This window comes from Malaya genurostris, chromosome 1, assembly GCF_030247185.1.
Source record: "Malaya genurostris strain Urasoe2022 chromosome 1, Malgen_1.1, whole genome shotgun sequence".
Taxonomy (NCBI): Eukaryota; Metazoa; Arthropoda; class Insecta; order Diptera; family Culicidae; genus Malaya; species Malaya genurostris.
Window position 1 is genome coordinate 75,507,218 of NC_080570.1, and position 24,057 is coordinate 75,531,274.

Genomic DNA, 24,057 nt, shown 5'->3' on the forward strand with positions numbered 1-24,057 from the left:
CCTTATGCTGTAATGCCGGGTACCCTTTAGATTTCTGTTTTCCGATTTCATGTGATTTCCAACGTTTGAGCCGTATTCGTCCGATTAGATATCACCAAGCCATTCTGACCGTTATTTTCAAGCACTTCATCCACAACGTTTAGATGTTCTGCTAAGCGAAATCCCGTTCGTCCGGTGGAGCTGAAATACCATCTAGCTGCCAGAGATTTTATTGATCGAGAAATTAAACCTACTTATTCACGTCATACAAGGCATAGTTAGCCTTTACTAAGAACACTTTGTGACGAGCTCTTCTGTTTGCTCGTCCCAACCGAGTTACTGAAATGGAGGACCACGCGAAAAGGCATCGTGCTACAGTACGCAGAATGACCCTGATAGCATCATTAAATCGAGCTATGGAGTTTTTGGATGATTTCAACGAAGAGCAAGACGGGCTTGAGGTATCACTACGTTTAGAGGATCTCAACGAGCTTCGACGACAATTGGAAGAGGTACAATGCACGCTAGAAGAGATGGAAATGAGCGAAGAAGGTATGGCTATTCATCAAGAGCAAAGATCCTTATTCGAGAGGCAGTTTTTCAAAATAAAGGCTGGCCTATTATCCAAATTACCCTTCCCTGGCGTTCCTATTGATTCGCAAAATACACTCCCTCGGGGTCCTTCCGCAATCAGGGGTCTCAAATTGCCGTCAATATCATTGCCAGAATTTTCCGGAGATTATAAAGACTGGCGTGTATTCTACGACACATTCTATGCATTAATTCACACTAACCCGGATCTTCCAGACATTCAGAAGTTCCATTATCTTAGAGCAGCAGTGAAGGGTGAAGCAGCTCAATTAATCGAATCCGTTGATATCAGTGCCGCTGATTATGCCAGTACGTGGGACACCTTAGTAAATCGCTACTCAAACGAATATCTAATGAAGAAGAGACGTCTACAAGCATTGTTTGATATACCCCGCATGGAACGGGAAACCGCAGCAGATCTTCACGCGATTGTAGACGTTTTCGAGAGGCATGTCAAAGGATTGAACCAAATGGGAGAACCAACTGAGGCATGGAGCACAATTTTGGAGCATTTATTATGCACGCGGCTCCACGATGACACTCTTAAAGCTTGGGAAGATCATGCGTCAACAATTAACCAACCGACATACAAAAATCTCGTCGATTTCCTGCACAGAAGAAATCGTGTTCTAGAGTCCATCTCAGTAAATCATCAACAGACACCACCAACCTCACTTGTATGCTCTCAGGTGTCAACGTCAAAACCTGTAGGTCAAGGAAATCGGCCCAATTCCACTCACAGTAGCTCAATGCTTAAATGCCATGCTTGCGATCAACGACATCCTCTTTTGAAATGTTTCAAATTCGGTAAAATGTCAATTGACGAGCGATTAAACGTCATTAACTCAAAACGATTGTGCTTGAACTGCTTCCGTAGCACTCATTATGCCAGAGACTGTCCTTCGCCAGACAATTGTCGCGTCTGTGGAAGGCGTCACCATACCATGATTCATCCGGCTTATGATGAAAACTACTACCGAGTTGCCCAAGACCCAAGGTCATATAGGTCGGAACAGGCGAATCAGGCCTATGTACATGCTACTCAATGTGAACAAGACACTGAGGATCCGGTTTTAACTGCTGCTACTACTACCAACCAAATCGATAAAATATGTTGCTATCCAGTAAAGAAACGTGCGACGAATATAGTTTTACCCACTGCGATAGTAATAATCGTTGATTGTTATGGAAAAGAGCATTTCGCGCGGGCGATTCTCGACTCCGCGTCGCAAGCCAATTTGATAACTGAAAATATGGCTCAACTTTTACGACTTCGGCGCACTAAAACAAACATGATTGTGAGCGGGGTTGGGAATAATACCAAGCTGGTAACAGAGTCTGTCACTACAGAAATCCGTTCCAGAAAGAAACACTTCGTAACCAACATAAATTTTATTGTCATGGAGAAAATTATTCCGAAGTTACCCGGTCAAAGCTTTTCCATTGACCACTGGAAAATTCCGAAGGATTTATTCCTAGCTGATCCCGAATTCAACAGAAGCAGCACAATCGATCTACTGATAAGTAATGAACATTTCTTCACGTTTTTCACGTCCGCTGCCAGATTACAACTTTCCGAGTCGTTGCCACCTTTGGTCGATAGCGTTTTCGGATGGGTCGTGTCGGGTCCCGTGAATGCCAGTGAGGTTCCAAGTAAAGTGCTTTCGTGCAACGTACTCGCCACGTCAGTGGAATCGCTCGAGGAAAAGCTGGAAAGATTCTGGAAGATGGAAGAATTGTTAGTTAGATCCGATTATTCGCCACAGGAGAAGGAATGCGAAAAATTCTACTCTCGAACAGTCTCTCGAATGCCGAACGGACGGTATATAGTTCGACTGCCACGACATTCTAATTTCAACATGATGCTAGGTAGTTCGAAAGAAACGGCCAAAAAACGGTTTGAATTGCTTGAGCGAAGGTTGGCTAAGAATTCAAAATTGAAGCAAGATTATCATCAATTCATGGAGGAGTATCTTGCTCTCGGGCACATGCGTATCATTGAAGACGAGGAACTCGAGCCACCGAGTTTATGTTATCTGCCACATCACCCCGTCATCAAGGCATCAAGCACTACCACTAAAGTAAGGGTGGTATTTGATGCATCGGCAAAAACTACGTCTGGGCTCTCACTCAATGAGGCATTACTCGTAGGTCCCGTAGTACAAGATCCTTTGATTGCTATTATACTGCGATTTCGAACGTATCCCGTGGCTTTAGTAGCTGATATCGAAAAAATGTACCGCCAAGTTTTGCTGCATTCTGAAGACACCGCATTACAACGTATTTTTTGGAGGTTTCAAGCGAACCAGCCGATTAAAACATGTGAATTGCTAACCGTAACGTACGGAATGGCACCCTCTTCCTTCTTGGCCACGCGGACACTTCAGCAACTTACTAAGGATGAGGGACTTGCTTACCCGCTCGGGTCCAACGCTTTGCAAAAGGGTTTTTACGTCGACGACTTCATCGGAGGAGCGGCGACGACTGCAGAAGCAATAAGTGTGCGGGACGAACTCATTGAACTTCTCGCAAAAGGAGGGTGCTGTTTACGAAAATGGGTATCAAACGACCAACGAGTGCTGAATGGTCTAACTTCAAGCCAAGTAGCTGCACCTATTGAACACCGATTTGATAGGGACGGAACGGTTAAAACTCTAGGCGTATGTTGGGAGCCACAAAGAGACACTCTTCGTTTCGACTCTGAAGTACAGCAGAAATCTGTTCATCCAACAAAGCGATCAATTCTCTCCGCCATATCCCAATTGTTTGACCCCTTAGGACTAGTTTCACCGGTGATAATTCGCGCTAAAATATTAATGCAACAGCTTTGGTCGCTATCTGGTGGCTGGGATGACAAAGTTCCAAATCCGGTAAAAGATAAATGGCAAAATTATATGCTACAGTTACGAAAGCTTTCCGAATTCCGCATAGCTCGCTATGCTTTATTACCAAATTCAAAATTGCAATTGCATACCTTCGCAGATGCTTCGGAAAAGGCTTACGGTTGTTGCGTCTATGCACGATCAATCGATGAACAAGGCAATATTCGAGTTCAATTGTTAACATCCAAATCACGCGTGGCGCCTTTAAAGCGTGTAACACTCCCCCGCCTGGAACTGTGTGCAGCAGATCTAGCTGCTAAGCTACATAACTGTGTAGTCCACGCTCTTAGCTTGAATGTGACATCATCTGACTTTTGGTCGGACTCAATGGTAACACTACAATGGCTAAAATCCGAACCTAGCACATGGAAAACCTTTGTCGCCAACCGAGTATCAGAAATTCAATCTCTTACGCAGGGTTCCTCATGGCATCATGTGGCAGGCAAACAGAACCCAGCTGACTTAGTATCGAGAGGAGTTGAAGTTGATGATTTTCTATCAAATAAGTTATGGACCAATGGACCTGATTGGCTCGTGTTACCCGAGAACCAGTGGCCGGTTTCAGTCATCCCCGAATATCCAGAAGCAGGAAATGAACGCCGAAGAGAGCAAGTGGTGGCGGTACTAAATTCACGCCCTACACACAACCCTATATTCAATCTGTGTTCATCTTATCTTCGTCTTGGTCGAATAGTTGCATATTGCCTTCGGTTCATCCAAAACGTACGAGTTAAGACTAGATCGCGATCAGGTTCTGCGATTAGAGAATCACCTAGCCAACTGTTGACAGTACAGGAAATATCAGCAGCCAACACTCGTTTGGTGCAATTAGCCCAAGCGGATTCATTCACGGAAGAGTTAAAGGATTTGAGTTCTGGCAAAACCCTTTCAAAACGGTCCCATATTCGCTCCCTTGTTCCATTCATTGATCCGGAAGGTACCATCCGAGTGGGAGGGAGACTAAAGTTATCTGAACAGCCATATCTATTCAAACATCCTGCTCTCCTACCACACTTCCATCCATATGCTCGACTGATAGCCAAGCATTATCACCTTATGTTGATACACGGTGGTGTCCGCTCAACGCTTTCTCTATGAGAGAATTCTACTGGCCTGTTAATGGGAGAAGATTAATCAGAAGCGTAATGCGAAGTTGTTACCAATGCGCTCGAGCTAGCCCTATTCCCGTCACCCAGCAGATGGGACAGTTACCCGCACTTCGAGTCACCGCTAATAAACCATTCGCAGCAACCGGAATTGACTTTGCCGGTCCATTATATTTAAAACCAATCCATAAACGCGCCGCTTCTGTAAAGGCATACATTTGCATCTTTATATGCTTTTGCACAAAGGCTGTGCACATAGAATTAGTCAGTGACCTCTCGACTCAAGCATTTCTATCTGCCCTTCGCCGATTCATCGCCCGTCGTGGACGGCCGTCCCATATTTACTCCGACAACGGAAAAAACTTCGAAGGCGCGAAAAATGAACTGGATGATATACGTCGTATTTTGCTCGATAATCAGAATACTATTCAAGAGGCTTGCACTAACGAATTTATCACCTGGCATTTAAATCCTCCAAAGGCCCCACATTTTGGTGGTTTATGGGAGGCAGCGGTAAAGGTGGCAAAAAAGCAAATGTATCGTCAACTCGGGAACACACGACTGAGTTTCGAAGATATGACAACATTGCTGACTCAAATTGAAGCTAGTATGAATTCACGCCCTTTAGTGCCAATGACGGAGGATCCAAATGATTTTTCCTGTTTGACACCAGCTCATTTTTTAATTGGATCGAGCCTGAATGCACTTCCGGAACTTGATACCAATCAGATTCCCATAGGAAAGCTGGACCATTATCAGTACCTGCAAAGATTAAATCAACAGTTTTGGCATTGTTGGCGTACGGAATACCTACAGGAGCTGCAACGGGCAACAAGGATCTGCAATCCAAACACCGATATCCAACCCGGGCGGTTGGCGGTTATCGTAGACGAATTCCAAATACCGGTTAAGTGGCCTTTGGCGAGAATAATTTGTGTGCATCCAGGAGGCGATAACCTCATTCGCGTTGTTTCACTTAAAACAAACCGTGGGATCATCAAACGGCCGGTAACAAAAATCTGCCTATTACCTTTGAGCAATACTGATCCGATAGCCGAAGTAGAGCCACCAATTTAGTCCAGAGCGGTACTGGAAAACGAATTCACACAGGAAACCCAAAGCATAATTGAGCGAGATGAATAATGTTCATTGTTTACGATTTGTCATTTGTCCAGAGAATGTAGCGAAATATGTGTAAGAATTTACTATGATAGATATAAGTATTGGTAAGGCAGTAGTTAATACGCTATACTAGGTAGTACAGATTTTGAAATATTGTATTTCAAGGTGGGGGCGATGTTTGAATTCGACGTTTTTTGCTTTCTACCGAAGAAGCCCGAACCCCAAGTAGGCATGTGTAGGTAGACTTAGTAAAGCTAGTTAGCAGAAATGTCAGATGAAAGGTAGCGAAAGAATTCAATTGAAATAAACCAGCGCCGCGAACGGACCGTTGTGCTATAAGAGAACGCTATCCTAATAAAGTTTTTCGGTTAAGGGTGACTTCCATCATAATTCCGATTCTTATTTCACTGGTTCCCGAAATATTTCGTTTTATGAAGTTCAGAATCGTACAGAGCAGTTTCGTGAGTTACATGCTGCTCTTTAATTCTACTGTCGCATAAAGATGATGAATGCCGCACATCGCAGCTGGGATTGTTAAGACATGACGCGATAGGGTCCAACAGACTGTTTTATGGGATTTGTACCTGTTTTTGACCATAGTTTGTGAAAAAAATTCGTAATTTTCCACTTATCACGCTTTAGTTCCAGAGCCGAAAGTCGGATCTGGATAAAATGTTTTGGATTCTTTTGGAAACTATAAGACCAGTTTTGCAATGACTGAGCGGAAACATATATTGGAGAAGCCAAATGAATGAAAAACTAACAGAAAATATGATTTATTGGAAAACGATACGCTCAAAGACAGGACTCGAATCTGCGTTCTTATGCATTCCGTGCATACGCGGTACCATTTCGCCACTCTGAATCTTGTTTTAGTCACTCTGAAACGCCAGTCAGACACAGTAGAACGTACATCGAACATGGTCTACATCCTGGCCGTCACCCGATCGATACCTTACATCCAAACATCTTCTCTGTCCATCAATCACTAGTCTTCTCGCTTTATACTGGCGTTGTAGAGTGACTAAAACAAGATTCAGAGTGGCGAAATGGTAGCGCGTACCTACGGAATGCATAAAACGCAGGTTTGAGTCCTGTCTCTGAGTGTATCTTTTTCCAATATATCATCTTTTCTGTTAGTTTTTCATTCATTTGGCTTCTCCAATATATGTTTCCGCTCAGTCATTGCAAAACTGAACTTATTTATGGCGGCTTTAAGTCAAACCAACTAAAAAAAAAAATAAATCGGTAACAATAAGACCTTTTATTTAGAACTTAGTTTGTGTAAATCGGTTGAGCTGTTTCAAAGAAAATTGAATTACCATGTAACTCCGGAACCGGAAGTCAGATCTAAATGAAAGGCAATAACAGGCTATGAAACCATAAACCATAGTGATTGCATAGCCTTTCTATATGAGAAAGGCAAAAAATATCACCGGTGATTTAAAATTTAGGTAACCTTGTTCTACAATGTTTATCTCAAGGATTTTATTCTTGTAGTTTGATTAAAACAATTAGGCATATTTCTTTTTCGAGTTCACTGCATATACGGCACTCGAAGTGTAACCAATTAAAAAGGCCATAAATTCAGTTTGGAAAATTACTTTTACTTAATTCAAAGTACAAAATGTGTAAAAATAATACAAAATTCAGAATCAATTCACTTTTACTCGATATGACCACCTTTTGCCTTGACTTGATGACTTGAGAGAGCGAAGGAGTTGCTTCGTTTGGCCGAATGTGACTTGCAGGTATTTTGGCCCACTCGCGGACAATAACTTTATTCAGCGCCTCGAGACTGGTGTATCTTTTAGTTCGGACTTTGCTCTCCAAAATGGCCCAAAGAGAATAATCCATTGGATTCGCATCTGGTGAATTCGAGAGCCATTGTGTGGACGTGATGAAGTTCGGAACGTTGTTTTGCAGCCATTCTTGGTTCACTCGAGCTTTGTGAGACGGTGCCGAGTCCTGCTGAAACGTCCATGGTCTTCCACCGAAATGTTTGTCTGCCCACGGCTTCAAAGCAACCTCCAGAATACTTTCCCGATAATATGTCGCATTTACCTTGACGCCAGGCTCGATGAAAACGATTGGAGAGCGCCCATCTGCGGTTACAGCGGCCCAAACCATTATCTGTTGCGGGTGCTGCCTCCTGGTGGCCAATCGATGACTCAAATTCTCGTATGAACGGCCGGTCAAGTAAACCCTATCGTTTTGAGAGTTTACGAATTGCTCAATTGAAAAAATTTTCTCGTCAGAAAATACAATGTTCGGAAATTAACCGCTTTCGGCAAAACGAAGCAACTCCTTCGCTCTCTCAAGTCATCAAGTCAAGGCAAAAGGTGGTCATATCGAGCAAAAGTGAATTGATTCTGAATTTTGTATTATTTTTACACATTTTGTACTTTGAATTAAGTAAAAGTAATCTTCCAAACTGAATTTATGGCCTTTTTAATTGGTTACACTTCGAGTGCCGGACCCTGTATATTAACAAAAATCACACAAACTTCTTTTTCAGAGAATGAAAGTTGTCGGGTCATTTGTTTGGTCACACCTTCCTTGGTTCTTCGTAGGACACTAGCTGGTCCTTGAATGGCCCTTTCGTGACTTCTTGACGTTTCGCTTAACGAATATTTACTATTGTTCAATATCTGACGTGTTGGAAGCGTTCATATTCACGGTCAGTACCCTGATCACCATGGTCTTTTTCTTGAAATGGCAAGATGTTCAATTCGACCGTAATAAAACGGTACAATTGTGTTGTTTGATCAAACACATTAGACGATTTAACCGTGCACTCCTGCACATATATTTATTCACTGTTGATCTGAACCGCTTTATGTGTTCGAAAATCTCTGTCACTTTTTCTCTTCTAGTGGCCATGAAACATTCATGTCCAGGAGATTCAATAAAGTCCGTCTTGACGTAAGTCAACAGTGCGGCTCGTTTTTCTAGGTTGATGTAAGATTGAAGACGCTCCTCCTATCTTATTTGTGATATCTCTGACGAAGGGATCGATATTCTCCTTTTATTCCCTGGTCTTCCTGGCCTCCTTCACAAACAATCTCAAAACACTTTTATTACGAATAAAACGGTTGATTTGCCATATTCAACAGTTCCTCGACTTGTCGGCCGAGTAGGAGAATTTTTCGCGATATTCGAGCAAAATTTTGGCAAATTACTCCTTTTCAACTGAATACTTCACTCACATATTCAAAACAAGAAGTGTACAAGGTTTTTCAAATGCACGATGAAAAATAATGTGTCAAATTGAAGTTGGCCAAATTTTGATCGCAACACTTCTTAGATAATTTTCCAAACCATCGAAAAACTCACTTTCTTGCCGTGCAACTTTTGGTAATTTTAAAGTATATAGCAATTTCGGATCGACCTTTCTTAATGCTTATAAACTGAACAATGTACTCATGAAGCTTCCTGGAAGTACATTAGAATGCATCGCCTGAACTTTCCAGTGTGAATAATTAGGGGGAAGCAGTATGGTGTGCCACTCCCAAAATAGTATTTTTAAAATATAAGATCTCTCGGAAATATTTCCCTTTCTTTCTTTTATGTTAGCTAAGTATTTTTCGTCTGCTGCGAAATATTACTAAATTGAGAAAAACATTAGGTAGCTCTTTCGAAAAATGTATTTTTATGATTCAATTTTTATTGAGTCTACCTAAAACATAAAGAAATGATTCTTAACAGTAATACAAGAGATCCCACATTTTCGAATCAAATATTTCGATGATATATTTTCCTCTAGATAAAAGGCAGGGCTGCTTATGTTAATGCTATTTCTGAGTTTCGTAAGGTGATTAAATCAAATCATTTCTTTTTATCAAAACGTTTGGTTACTTGGGACTATTCTACGAAACATTTGAACTACAACTACAAGACAGTGAGAATTTCTCCTCAAATACTCACTTAAAGCGTTATAATTGTATAGTTTACAACGTTACACGTTTTTTCGAATTTTCGAATTTAACTTGGATTTTTTGTACGGTTTTTACTTAGCACAGACTTGTACATACATAGTGAAAATACAATAGCTCAACATAAATGCCACTATGGTATCCATATCTGATATACTAATAAGAAGTGGTTTAATTTATTTTGAATTTGAAGTTTACTTATCATAAGGTCGTTTTAATTTATTTATGAAATATCTAATGAATTTCTAAATCAAAATTAGCCTATGAATAACCCAAAAATGTAATGCTGATGTATGGAAATGAAATGTGTTGGTTTAATCTTGGCTTACCATTTTCCCCCATCCATACTGCACTCAAGTTTACCTTCTCAGTAGTTAAAATATTTGCACTGCTATTAAAACAACCATTCTCACTTTAAAGGTTCTCTTCACAATCACCTGCTGAAAACCGAACTCTGATACCGAAATTCAATTATCACTGTTAGTCTCGCTAGGTACCGAAATTCAATCACGAAGATCAGCAATTATATCGACTAAGCCATCAACATGTTATTCGGCTTCGATGGTCTGACCTTTTTTGTGGATGCGGTACGATATGTGTTAATGTGAAATAGAAAGACGATTGACGTTGTCGAGCATTGGCAAAGGTGGCCTCGGATAGGAAGGAGTATACCAACATAAAACGGAAAGAATTCCCCATTTCAATGGCCCTCCGATTTTCAAATGGAATTGCGCAATGGATTTATACAGGCAAGTTGTTTGGTCTGTCTGCTAAACTTCAGGTTGGAAATGTGTCTTTTATGGAAATCGAAGGGAAGCATTATACAGTGACACGTTAATGGTTTCGATTTGGTAAATGGAACCCGAACCCTTTCTTCGCCTACTGCTATGATGAAATTGCTGAGTGCATAAGAAAGTTTTGTAGCAAGTTGAAGCAACAGTGTTGAAATAGAATTTTCAAGCAATAAGGCCATTGCACCTATATTCAGATTATTAACAGAAGCATCATGATGCGTCAATGAGTATGTTGTTGTTGCTAAAACAATGAGATGATTTTAGAATTTTCTAATAAATGTCGGTACCGTTACTATAACGTTTTTTGTTTCCTAATTTTTACTGAGTTTAAGAGGATAATGATTGATAAAATAGCTATAGTCGGAGCACACAAAAACTATGGAGTATGTTATGTCACACGACATAAAAAATCACTATCTTGTTGCTTAAAAGTACACACGGAATTTTTGAGAATTTAAGAGTACAGAACAAGTTTCGTGTGAACTTTCTCGCTGCATAGTAACAATGTATTCTGGAAGTAGCATAGAAGTTTGTGTGATTGCGTCGCGCGAACTTTCAGATGTGGAAAATTACTTAAAAATCGGGTTGCTTAGATTTCTGTTAATAAGCTTCGTAAGTTGCTTAAGCCAAATCAGTCCCTTTTATTCGAACTTTTGGCTAGTGGGGTCCGAATGAATAAACATATAGGTTGATACAAAACGGGTTTCGGCAAAAGATGTTTAGAAAATACTGAATGAATTCCTTTTCTTGGTACTAGAACCATTAGACAGGGGTACTGAATTAGACCATTTTAGAACTGAAAACTGCGCTGAAATATTACACTGTTTTATTCAAAAACATTCCCAAGTTACCAAAATTTCGGGTGAAAAAGAATGATTAGGCTTAAACAGTTAACAGAGTTTGCGTATAGCAGCTCGTTTTCCAAGAAACTTTAACCCGTTGAAAGTTCCCTCGATGCAGTAGAACGAATTTATAAGCCGCTCCTGGAATACATTGCTTAGCTTTGAAACAGGAAAGATTTTTCTGTACCTTCAAGCTGTCAAAAAAGACGACCAAGTGACCATATAACATGCTTTGTACTTTCAAGGGTAAAATGTTGCACTTCTTTTTGAGGCGGTGAGAAAACTCAGGGGAACTTGGGTTGCTTCGGTATATCTACACTCTTTTGTTCTAGCTATACACAATGTAAGCATTGATTTTGCTCGAAAAGCAATCAAAAACTTTGGTGTACAATACGTCCGATGGTCGGATTTACTGGGAAGAAGCACGACGAATGTCTGATACTCAGAGGACGGAACATATCTTGGTTGAATTTCCAACTGGAACTTAGGGCCCTAAGAGGCGAATGACCTTATGATCGATAAAAAATAAATATAAAATATCTCTGGTAAGACCAGCGCCATATGCATTGAATCACCAACCCGGGTCCGATAAATAATGAAAGCGTAAAGCTTTTTCAGGTTGACGCAGTTGATGCAAATAGTGCAGAATTGTTCGATGCGGGTCGACAAAATTCACCGGGTTATTGGATCGATTGAGCACGATATCGGCCTGATCGTAGCGCTGCGATCGAGCCGTCATCGGACTGAAGAAATGCCAAATCAAGGTCGATGTGTCACCGATAAAGTACTAAAATCGATATTGTTTGACAGCAAACCACGGACAAATAGTCTCAGAAGAAGTTGTGGTAGGGTGCTTAGATTATTTCTCCGCATTCACAAATATTGTGTACTAAAGCGATGTACACATCAGGCACGTACCCAGAGGGGGGGGCCCAAGGGGCCCTGGCCCCTCCCGAAATCGGAGTAAAGTAATTTCCATTTGTGGATTTTTAACCACAATTTCCGGAATCAAGAACAGTTTTTGGGGCATCAACTAACAAGATCTGTTAATTAGAAGATTTTACCAACCATTTTTAGGTAACCCGCTTCTTTCTGCAATCGAGCTCAAAAGTCGGGTTTCACATTGATTACAGTCAATGTCAAAATTAAAGGAAATGGTACTAGATGGCCAGAAAATGCCATAAAGATTAGTACTGAGCAAAATAATTTAGCAAGATTTTGCGAATGAAAAAGATGTCCTGCGCTGGATGCCGCACTTGCATACTCAGGATTAGAACGATGTACGTGAGCACACTTCGGAAGCATGTCCGCCTATGCTGATGATGATGGTGTCAGTTAGTTAATGTTGATGAAGTCTAGATCCGTTATTATACCTCAGAGAACAGAATGATTAACCGACAATAGACTGAAATCGGCAAGAGTAGGCTAAAATGGGCGGAATGGTTATGCAGTCGGTTCTTTGGGTTTATCTCGGTATACTTTTTGTGGACTACCTCGAACAAAGAAAAACACCTTCGACAGCAAATATGATTGTACATTATTGGAGCGATTCTAAATCGGTTTTTCAAGATAATGCACAGATATACAAGAGCAGAGTGTGAGTTTCAATTTGGTGTTCTGACCGCTTCTTCCGGATCTGTTCCGAAACCGGAAGCCGAATTCGGTTAAAGTAGCATACAAGTCTATGAATCCATTAGACCTTTCATTAGAATCCATTCTTACAATTGTTCAAATCGTTCTAGTCATCTCTGAGAAATTTATGTGAGTTCCATTCTAGAGTTTTTTAACGCTACAAAGAAGATTTTTCTGTTGTTGCATCGTCACTCCCAATGACGAATTAAAATTTTTATACTCAGGGTTGAAGAAGTCTGTAAACTCGAAAAAAGTCTGCGGACTCCAAGTTTTCTTCAAAGAATGATGTAAGGAATTGGTGTAGTGAACAAACAGAAGACCGCGGCAATTTCAAAAGTCTGTAAATTTTTACAAACGTCTACAAAAAACGTAATTTTCAAAAGCCTACAACTGAAACATGTCTGCAGCTTACAAACAAATCTGCAGGTCTGACATCTCTGATCCAGACACGGAAGATGACTTGATGAAATTAAATAGGATCATGTGGAATTGTAAGGCACTTCATTTGAATTTAAATTTATTAGAATCTGCTCGTCCATCTGTTCGACAAATAATCAACAAATTTTGCAAACTAGAAGAGCTTGAATAGTTTCAAAATATTTGCTCCCTTTTTACTTCGTGAACATATAAGAACATCCTTTTTACATAAGAACACACCCTTAAAATTGAAGGTTTTAATATTCATCACTCAGTTTTTCCGGAACCAGAAGTCGAAGCTGAAGTATGGGACTGGATGAAAAAAAATGTAAAAAACGGTCCCTTTCCCTTGACATATATAACTTCTTGCTTAAATTCCTCATTGTCCAATCCAAAATATGTGAGTACATATTTACTCAAGTTTATAATTACTTGCACTCACTCTTCAAAAAAAATATGAATAAATTCTAAAGACACAAGAATCATCAGTTAGATGCATTGTATCTTATTTGTGGGCCCCTCCCGAAACGAAATCCTGGGTACGGGCTTGGTACACATCATCAAAATCAATGACGACACGTTTGATAAGTTCCAAAACTACATAATCTTAATGTTTAACGCGAAACGCAGAAACGCGTTGAACTGGAACAGCTGTTATATAGTATTCAAACACGATCGTGAGAAAGGGATTGCACTGCGTTTTTCAATGTTTACACTCAAATGGTTTCTACCACACCACTCAATAATTCTATCAACGTTTGTTTGTAAAGCATAGCAATCCACAGGGCTAGTAATGATGCGATGAACTTTGAGATCGTCTGCATACGTTACTTTCGACGATGATAATTATCATCTCAATGTCATTCACGAACAGTAGAAATAGTAGTGTTCCAAGATGGCTTCTTTGACGAACACTTGATATCCAACTAGTCACCAAGTCAGAGAATCCACTTCGCCTCAAGTACGTACAACGCATTTGTTGTTATTTCTTGAGTTTGTCAATCCGCGTAGATAGTTTCCACTAGAAACGTTGCTTATCATGTTAGTCGTTGTTGATCGTTTTCTGACAAAGCAGTGTTACATTCAGTAAAAACCATTCAAGTGAAGAAGTTGTGTTTCGATTATACTGCTCGTGAGTTAACAGCTGCAGGTGCTAATAGCCAAGGCAATATTCGGGACGTTTCTCGACTGGAAAGCTAGCAACGAAGACCATCTTCTTCATACGCAGATTCATACGCAGAAGTAACGAGTCACAGAGGTGCCATCGCACGAAGGTGCGAAGACGAAGGGGTGCAAAGGCACAGAGGTGCTAAAGCAACCCAGTGCTGATCTACCAGGTACCAGAATTTGTACGCTGCGTAGGATCGAAAGAGACGACATATATCGCGAGATGCTACACTGCAAGATCACATTTGTTCGCCACCAAGAGCAATAGCACTGTACCTGGGGTCAGGTACAGGCAGCACAACCAAGTTCAGTGGTGACCACAACGACGGCAGAGCAACTGAGGTAGCAGAATACGATACCAAAAGACTGCCAATTAGAAATCGTTGGATGAGCTTCACATCGTTCTTTACGATAGAGGAACAGAGACAACAGCAAAAAGGTAGATTTAATGTAATTTATTTTTTTATTTCTTTTATAACTGAAATTTTACTGTACATAAGTTTTCATTTTGATATTATTCATTTAGAAAAAAAAACAGGTAATGTAATGGATGATCTCATGGAAGATCATCCGAATCCGATCCCGGATACTAGTAAAATCTTAAATTCTCCAAGGGCTAAACATCATTCAGAGGGTACCACTGGGCCATGGATAGTCTATTTTCAAAAAAAGGAATTAAATTTGATGCGTATTACAAAGAAATTGACATCACATTTTTCAAAAGTTGTAGAAATCTCTAAAGTTAATAGAGATAAAATTCGAGTTGTGGTTGACAATTTGAAACAGGCAAACAATATTGTGACCTGTAAATTACTTGCTGTTGAATATAGAGTTTACATTCCATCGAAGGAGATGGAAATTGACGGTGTTGTGACTGAAGCAAGTCTAACAGCCGATGATTTACCTAAAAATGGAGTTGGTCGTTTTAAAAACTCCATGCTTGAGGGAGTTAGGATACTCGAGTGCAAGCAATTGTACTCAGCATATATTGTCGATGGTATTAAATCTTATCGTCCCTCAGATTCGTTTCGCATAACATTTGCCGGATCTGTGTTGCCTAGCTATGTCTATATCGATAAAATTCGTCTTTTAGTTCGGCTTTTCGTACCGCATGTTATGAATTGCACGCACTGTAAAAAATTCGGACATCCAGTTACTTATTGTAGTAATAAATCTAAATGTATAAACTGTCAAGAGCCTCATAAGGATAATCTTTGCGATAAAGGTATTGAAAAATGTGTTTATTGTGGGGAAAGTGCTCATGGTCTTTCAGTATGCGCTGTATTTAAATTGCGTAAAGATAAAATTAAGCTTTCTTGAAAAGTACGGTCTAAGCGCACATATGCAGAAATCCTTAAAACGATCATTGATGTCCAACCTTTGGAAACCGAAAACGGTTTTTCAAATCCTGCGGAGCCAGAGGAATCTGACTATGATGGAAATAGTGAAGATACCTCGTTTGTCACTCCTCAAGGGTCTTTAAAGAGGAGATTATCAAATAACAAAATACCAAAGAAGACACCTAAAATTACACCTTCAAAAATGATCGCCGTGTTAAATCTAAAAAGCTAAATTTAAAATAGAAAACTGTGCCTAGTCACCTGGTTTGTCAAATTCACAATCCAATTCAGGAACTAGCACAAGAAAAGACAATAACCCAGTAGGCTCCGTTTCACAGCCAGTGCTTGATTCATTTAAAGTTTTGTTGCACAGTCAAAAATGTGATGTGTTTGCTTTGTGTGAAAGAAACATGGCTTATTTCAAACATATCTTTAAATTTTATTGATTTTAACATTATACGTCTCGATAGAGACTCCCCGTATGGCGGAGTGCTTTTAGGAATTAAGAAAAGTTATTCCTTATATAAATTAAGCATTCCATCTACTTCTAGTTGTTGCTTGTCAAATAAACATTAAAGGAAATGACATATGCATTGCTTCGGTATATATTCCTCCAAGAGCTCAAGTTGAAGTTGAAGTTTTATTTTAGGAGATTTCAAATAGCACGGGATGATCCGTTTACAATGATAGCAGATCATCTCTAATATATAATATTTGAGACAATTTTAGCATTAAATATGGGTAGCATGACACGGACCCCAAGACCTCCTGCACGTCCAAGTGCATTAGATTTATCTCTTTTCTCGACTTCAATTCGACTAGATTGCACCAGGAAAGTATTTCCTGATTTACACGATAGCGATCATTTACCAATCTATTAGTAGTAACAAAGGCATTGCTAATTCAGTTAATATTCCATATGATTTGACCAAAAATGTTGACTGGATTAAATAGTAGTATCTCAAGTACTTTGAACTCAATCGAAGAGCTCCCCCCACTTTGAAGAATATGACTTCCTCGTTTGTTCGATTCTGGAGGCCGCAGAACAAGCCCAAACCAAACGATTTCTTGGCCCATCGTCTAACAGAAGGCCTCCAAACCCTTGGAGGGACAAACAGTGCTCAGATGCTAAGCACGCGAAACAAAATGCTTTCAAGACGTTTTTAAAACGAGGAGGAGGAACTCCTCAGAATTTTGAAAAATTCTTGACTTTAGAAACCAAGTACAAGAGCACCTCAATGAGCACTCTTTGGAATACGGCCAGACGAATGAGAAATCGTAACGTAGGAAATGAGAGTGAGGAATACTCGAGCCGATGGATATTTGACTTTGCGAGGAAAGTTCGTCCAGATTCTGTTCCAATGCATAGCATTATTAGGGAGTCTTCTCCAAATAATGGTTCCATTGATAGCCCCTTTTCTGTGATGGAATTGTCTTGTAACAATAACGCTCCTGGGTTGGACAGAATTAAATTCAACTTGGTGAAGAATCTGCCCGACCTCGCAAAAAGACGTTTGTTGGAATTGTTTAACAAGTTTCTTGAGCAAAATATTGTTCCACCTGACTGGAGGCAAGTGAAAGTTATCGCCATTCAAAAGCCGGGGAAACCAGCTTCCAATAACAACTCATATAGACCCTTTGCAATGTTGTCCTGCATCAGAAAATTGTTCGATAAAATTATTCTTCGACGTCTCGACACTTGGGTCGAGACGAACGGTTTGTTGTCAGATACTTAGTTTGGTTTCCGTAGAAATAAAGGGACGAATGATTGCCTTGCATTACTTTCGTCTGACATCCAAATTGTCTTCGCTTAAAAACAACCAAAGGCATCTGTAATTTTAGACATTAAATGAACATTTGATTCAGTTTCCATTGATGTTCTTTCAGACAAGCTCCATCAACACTTACTTCCAGCGATTATAAATAATTTTTTGCACAACCTTTTGTCAGAGAAATTCTGAATTAGCTACATGGGTCTCCCGCAAGGCTCATGTCAAAGCCCGCTCCTCTATAATTTTTACGTGAATGACATTGACAGCTGTCTAGTATTCCCATGTACACTAAGACAATTGGCAGATGATGGCGTGGTTTCAGTAACTGGACCCAAAGCTATTGATCTGAAAAACCATTGCAAGATACCTTAGATAACTTGTCCGTTTGGGCTGTTCATCTGAGTATCGAATTCTCTGCGGAGAAGCAGAGCTGGTCGCCTTTTCAAGAAAGCATGATCCCGCGCAGCTTCATATTATGGGAAGAATGATCCAACAGGTTCTGACTTTCTAATACCTCGGGGTGTGGTCTGATTTCAAATGCGCGTTGGGAGGACACATTAGGTTTCTGATAACAAAATGCCAACAAAGAGTAAATTTTCTTCGAACAATAACAGGATCTTGATGGGGTGCTCATCCGGAAGATCTAATAAAATTGTATCAGACAACGATACTTTCAGTGATGTAATATGGATGCGTTTGCTTTTGTTCCGCTGCAAACTCTCATATTATCAAATTAGAGCGAATTCAGTATCGTTGTTTGCGAATTGCTTAAGGCTGCATGCATTAGACACATACAATGAGTCTTGAAGTTCTGGCGGGAGTTCTACCATTGAAAGATCGTTTTTGGGAGCTTTCATCGCGACTGACAATAAAATGTGAGGTACTGAATCCCATGGTTATTAATAACTTCGAAAGGCTAGGTGAGCTTCAATCTCAAACAAGATTCATGACAGTATATTTTAACCATATGTCACAGGAAATCGACCCTTAAAGATATATTCCTATCCGTGTCAGCCTCCTAAATGTTCCTGACTCAACTTTATTTTTCGACACATCCATGCAGCGCGAAGTGCGTGGAATCCCGGAACACCTACTCTCGTTGGAAATCCCAAAAATATTTTCAAGTAAGTTCAGGCATATTGACTCTGAGAAAATGTTTTTCACGTACGGATCACGAATTGAAGAGGCTACTGGGTTTGATATATTCAACAATAATGTTTCGGTCTGATTTAGGCTTCAAGTACCAGCATCTCTGTTTTTATAGCAGAGTTAGCAGCAGTTCATTATGAGTGTAATCGTCACATTATCTCCAAACAATTATTATCTCTTCACAGATAGTCTGAGTGCAATTGAAGCCAAACTCGAACGCTGCTGGCAAAACTGAACCTTTTTCTTGGGCAAAATAAAACAGTGCCTGAACGTCATATTGAATAATAATTATCAAATCACAATAGTTTGGGTCTCGGCTTATTGCTCCATTCCAGGCAATAAAAGAGCCGATAGTTTAGCCAAACGTGGTGCTATTGAGGGTGAAATTTATGAGAGACCGATTGCTTTCAACGAATTCTATAGCGCGTCCCGACAAAGAACACTTGTCAGCTGGCAAGCTTCTTGGGATAAAGATGATCTGGGTCGGTGGATGCACTCAATTATTCCAAAAATATCGACAAAGGCATGGTTCAGGGGACTGGATGTGAGTAGGGACTTGATGTCCAGACTCATGTCCAATCACTACACGTTAGATGTACATCTCGTTTGAATTGGACTTTCCGAGATTGGACTAATCATTGTGCTTGTGGCGAAGGTTATCGCGATATTGATCATGTCGTGTGGACATGAGTGAAGTATCGTGGTGTCAGATCTCGACTAACAAATTCTTTGCGTACCCAAGGTAGACTATCCAATGTCCCAGTTCGCGACATTCTTGCTTGTCGTGACCTTCCTTTCATGAAACTTCTTTATCATTTCATTAAGTCCATTGGAGTTCCAATTTAAATTTTATTTTATGTTAGACTGTTTTCTCTTCCATGAGTTCAACCAATAGCCAGCTATTTTATATTGAATAAAAGTGATGAACTGATACAAACAAACTGGAAATAATTATAAGATCATGTACAGAATGAATGAATTTTATTTAATGTAATTTATAATAGCAAATCGCTTGATAAAAACAGTGTTTAGATTAACTAATGAATACCAACATACTAATATGATATTCGAAATGTATTAGGTTTAAAGTTCTATGTATTGTGGATGCCACGGCGAAGAAAAACTTATGTATATTGTCTATGAAATAAATAAGTATTTATGGAGAAAAGCAGTGTTGATCGGTGATGCGAATATGTTTTATTGTAAGATAGAGATATTCCAATAGCATACATTCAAAAAATCTTTGATGGCAACCAAGAACGGAAATGCATTTTTAGTTTTTGACGTTTGTTTACTTATCGGATGCAGTTTTCGCTTTTCTCATTTAGTAGTAATTATTACATTTTTAGTATTTCCAGTTAGAAATTGATGAATATCGCCAACCGACAAAGAACTATTTCAGTTGTTGAATAAACCCCTAAATCAAATCTCTTGTTTTGTTGAAAGATTCAGTGGTTTTTAAGTGAAACGCACTTTGATAATTCACCTATCCACTCGGTGTGCCACTGAGAATATCGACGATTCGAGACATATCGATGATTCGTTGTTTTGAAAGATAAAACTTCTCGAAGTGAAAATCTGCCCCAATAGCTTCTTTCCACTTGATCGAAAAATAACACACTAGCTTAATGCTAGATACTTTTATAGTTCAGACTCGATTATTTAACAAAATATAAATCATTGATCCGCGAACGCGACCACTAGTCATCCGAAGTCAGCTCGGGTCCAGAGCGATATCGCTACCATCAAAAGAGAGATCCGGGCGAATTCAGTGTGTTCAATGAAGAAAATAGCTAAGCGATTTTACGGCACGAAATATCGTAGAAGGAGATTGTGTGGTGAAATCACATGATTACTAATCGCATCTGAGAGCTTCGAGTGGAGCGATGTGTGAAAATTGTGAGCTATTTCCAGCGAAAAAATTCGGTAATCGACGAGAACATGGACCTGGTGTTCATTCCAAAAGGAGACAAGTAAAAGGTTATGTGTATAAGGCACTGGCCCAACATACCATATGTCGTATAGTATAGACCTGAGTTGGAAAGATTGTGGTAACCGTAGGAAGGCAATATTCCTGAGCACTTAGGAGCCGGCTCCGAACTCTGTTGAATCAGAAGGTCAAGTTTCACATCGGAATGCATTATCCTAACTTTACTTCCGTGAATCAAAGAACAATACGATCCGAAGAAAAGTATTATGTTTCTTAAACCGCTGGATTAATGAGTATGGCGTGTCATGAAGGCCTGTTCGAAAAATCATCCGCAAGAAAAAACCTGTAATTGCAAAACAGCTAAAGTATTATTTATTTTTTTGAATTACTAACCGAGATCGACTAAACTCACTGATGGTGTATAAATGCAATGCTAGATTGTAATTCTAGAAAAATGTTCTCAAGACACAGCAAAGGCTTGGCATTACATTCCTTTTGTGGAACTCGCCCTTTCTGTTTTAACCGACTCCGATCCGACATCCGATGCATAGCGTACAGAATCATTGCATGGCACTACGACCTTATTGACACTAAAAATTCTTCCAGGTCGGGACTAGAACATACGACAACAGAATTGTAAGACCGAAAACATCAATGTATCCAGACTAAGTAATTAGGACCTGTCACGCATTCTGGAAGCGTGTGGAGGTCGTAATTTCAGCAACCAACCTCTGGCATGCTACACGTAGGGCTAAAAGGTTAGCAATAATTTCGCTTATATTTATAGATTCGCGTGCTTGCTCGTCGCTTAAGCATTTACATTTGAATCCCGAAAAGCCTTGGTATTACATTCCTGTAGCGGAATTTGACCTTCTGTTTCAACAGACTTCGCAGCCGATTCAGAGTGTACAGAACCATTGCATGGCTGGTGCTACGATTCTACTGACACTACAAATCCTTCCAGGTCGGGGCTCGAACATATGACAACAGGTTTGAAAGACCAGCGCCCTATGCATTGAACGGCCAACCCGGGACACCGAACAGTAAAGAAATATTTGATGCACCCTACTCAAAATAATTTTTTCCTTGGAAAAACTTGACCAGTGAAGCAATTTGGTGTCTGTTAGATTATACTGTCAAATAGAGATTTCTTCATTCATTGATTTCCGTAGGTTTCACTCAAATGTTTTAGCTTGTGGGTCAGACAACTACTCATGGCTCTACATACCGCAGTATGATGAATTTAGAATGTTAGTGACACCTGATGCTACTGTTAGGTAGATCGAAATACTAAGAAATACTTAAACATGGTAACTATCTACATACATATGAACAAAGTAATATTTTTCATCGATTGACATTTTCGATCAGCTTAAAACCAATAACGAAAAATTGAGACTCAATATATTCCATATACTGTAAAACAGGGTATTTCTATAATTTAAATATTTTTTTTTAAAGTTCTGCTCAAAACACAACATAGTAACCGATACCCTCGACATTTTGGAAGCTGCGTACATTTTTGGCGCTAGATTTATTTAAAACTTCAAACCAGTTCTGATAGCGTCCGTCAAACTCTTCAATTTAATCCGTTTTGAGTAGAATAAAGTCCCCTAGCGACAAGATGCACGAGTTTGAACCTTTTTGAGGTTGGCCTGTATTAGAGCTTGAAAAAAGAGTGAGATAAGTGAGTGTTGTATGTATACATAGTCAACTCTATTTGCAATGATGATGGTGTGCCGCACAGCATATCCACAGATGGACCGGTACTATTCGGGAAATGAAAAAAGGTATATTTTATTGGTTATGACAATCGTAAACAAACAAAAGATAGCCTAAAGGGAGATGAACAGTGGGCTTTTCTATTCGTCTCGCAATAGGGCTGGATCCTGTCGGTCCAGCGATGACGATGTCATCCCTTCGAGGTACGGCCATAAAAGTAGAATATGTGGAGGATTGCGCCGGTCGGCACTATAACAGCTCGTGGGTGGGATTTTGATATTGACTAAAAAGTCTCGAATAACGGCAAAAAGGCAAACAGAAGGATAAAGTTCGAGAAAATCGAACAAATCATTCTATCGAATAGCCTTTTTATTCCTTTCGGTAAAATATATTTTTGATTTGCTCTACCCGTCTTTGAATTGATGACAATATTAACATATATGATTGCAAAAGCATCCAGCAATGATGAAGAAATCACGGTGGAAGCGATAAGGACCTACGCAGTGGCTCTTCGTTCAAGAAAAGGATAAATCTTCGATTTTAGTTGGATTTTATCTTGCAGCTTATTTTTGTGCTCAAGCTATATGACCGTTCGGAAACAGAACGATTCGAATTTTTAATAGGAGGGGATGGCTTTTATGATTAAGTTGTCCTTTTATAGTTAGGTACTGCTAGAAGCTAGAGCGTTAAATGGTGAATCTTTATATCTCCTTTTTTGAATTATCCTAATGATTGGGGGACGAAAACAGTGCGATAGGTGAGACCATCGCCTTTCTCGCAGTCTACTTGTATTCGGCTCTCCACGTCGTACATAATGTCAGAATGTTTTTCAAATCCGAAACAAACTACTATAAGGTTAAAGCCTTTATAATCGATATTGAAAAAAAACCGAATGAACTTTTTCATATCAAATTGATACGACTTAGACAAATCGCATCTTTTTGTATGTTGCCTGAGAAGACTAGGGCATTAATTAGGAACTTTAGAAACACATCAGATAATTGTTTTTTTTTATGCTAACTGGGTTGTTACTTTGCTTAAATCGATTGCAAAATGCAAAGCCAAGTGTAAGCTTTTTAGAAATTGAATATGAATATCTCTCTCGTGTTATGTGTTTAAGTTCTGCTCTTGATCTGACTGTCGACTGTTTATCGTCAGTTTCAGATTCGATGAATAGATTTTGAAAACAAATTGGGATTGACCGAATTTGTTTTTACCGATGAACTAGTGCAGAGGGAACGACTTAGCAAAATTACTATCAGATATCGGGCTCGAATTCGATTTGATCAGTTATTTTTTTATGGATTGAAATTTTTTTTTTTTGAGTAATCACAAAATATTTGAATTATAATTGGCTTACAGTCGTCTCTAATCCATTCACAACTGTTCACCGCCAGCCTCGGTAGCTGCAAAGGCTCCGCAGGGTGTCCTCAAGTTGATCGATCCATCTTGCACCCTACGGGTCTCTCCTTTTTATACCGGTCAGATAACTTTCGAGGACCATTTGGCTCCGACCACCATAAGTGCCGACTTTGGTTGTTTGGACGAGGGTTTGTCCTCCCAGTAATTGATGCAGTTCATGGTTCATTCGCCTTCGATTCCGTTAAACGAAAGCTTCATCATAATTCCCCTAGTGGTTTGATAATGCTTTTGTCTTGTCGTTCAAACCGTGTCATT

At 39.6% G+C, this 24,057-nt stretch overlaps 1 protein-coding gene across 1 annotated transcript; it reads left to right on the plus strand.

The window, feature by feature from the left end:
- Positions 1-365: 365 nt before the first annotated feature.
- LOC131426268 (uncharacterized) lies at positions 366-23,947 on the plus strand. The gene is made up of 3 exons (XM_058588874.1): positions 366-531; positions 787-3,069; positions 23,778-23,947. Exons 1-3 carry the CDS (start codon positions 366-368, stop codon positions 23,945-23,947), a joined length of 2,619 nt encoding a protein of 872 aa, XP_058444857.1.
- Positions 23,948-24,057: the final 110 nt, after the last annotated feature.

Excerpts from the sequence above, each read along its gene's own strand:
- LOC131426268 (XM_058588874.1), top strand. The coding sequence starts at position 366 with ATGACCCTGATAGCATCATTAAATCGAGCTATGGAGTTTTTGGATGAT. Across the intron at positions 532-786 it reads GATGGAAATGAGCGAAGAAG|ACATTCAGAAGTTCCATTAT; the intron begins GTATGGCTATTC and ends CGGATCTTCCAG. Across the intron at positions 3,070-23,777 it reads GACGACTGCAGAAGCAATAA|CCTCGGTAGCTGCAAAGGCT; the intron begins GTGTGCGGGACG and ends GTTCACCGCCAG.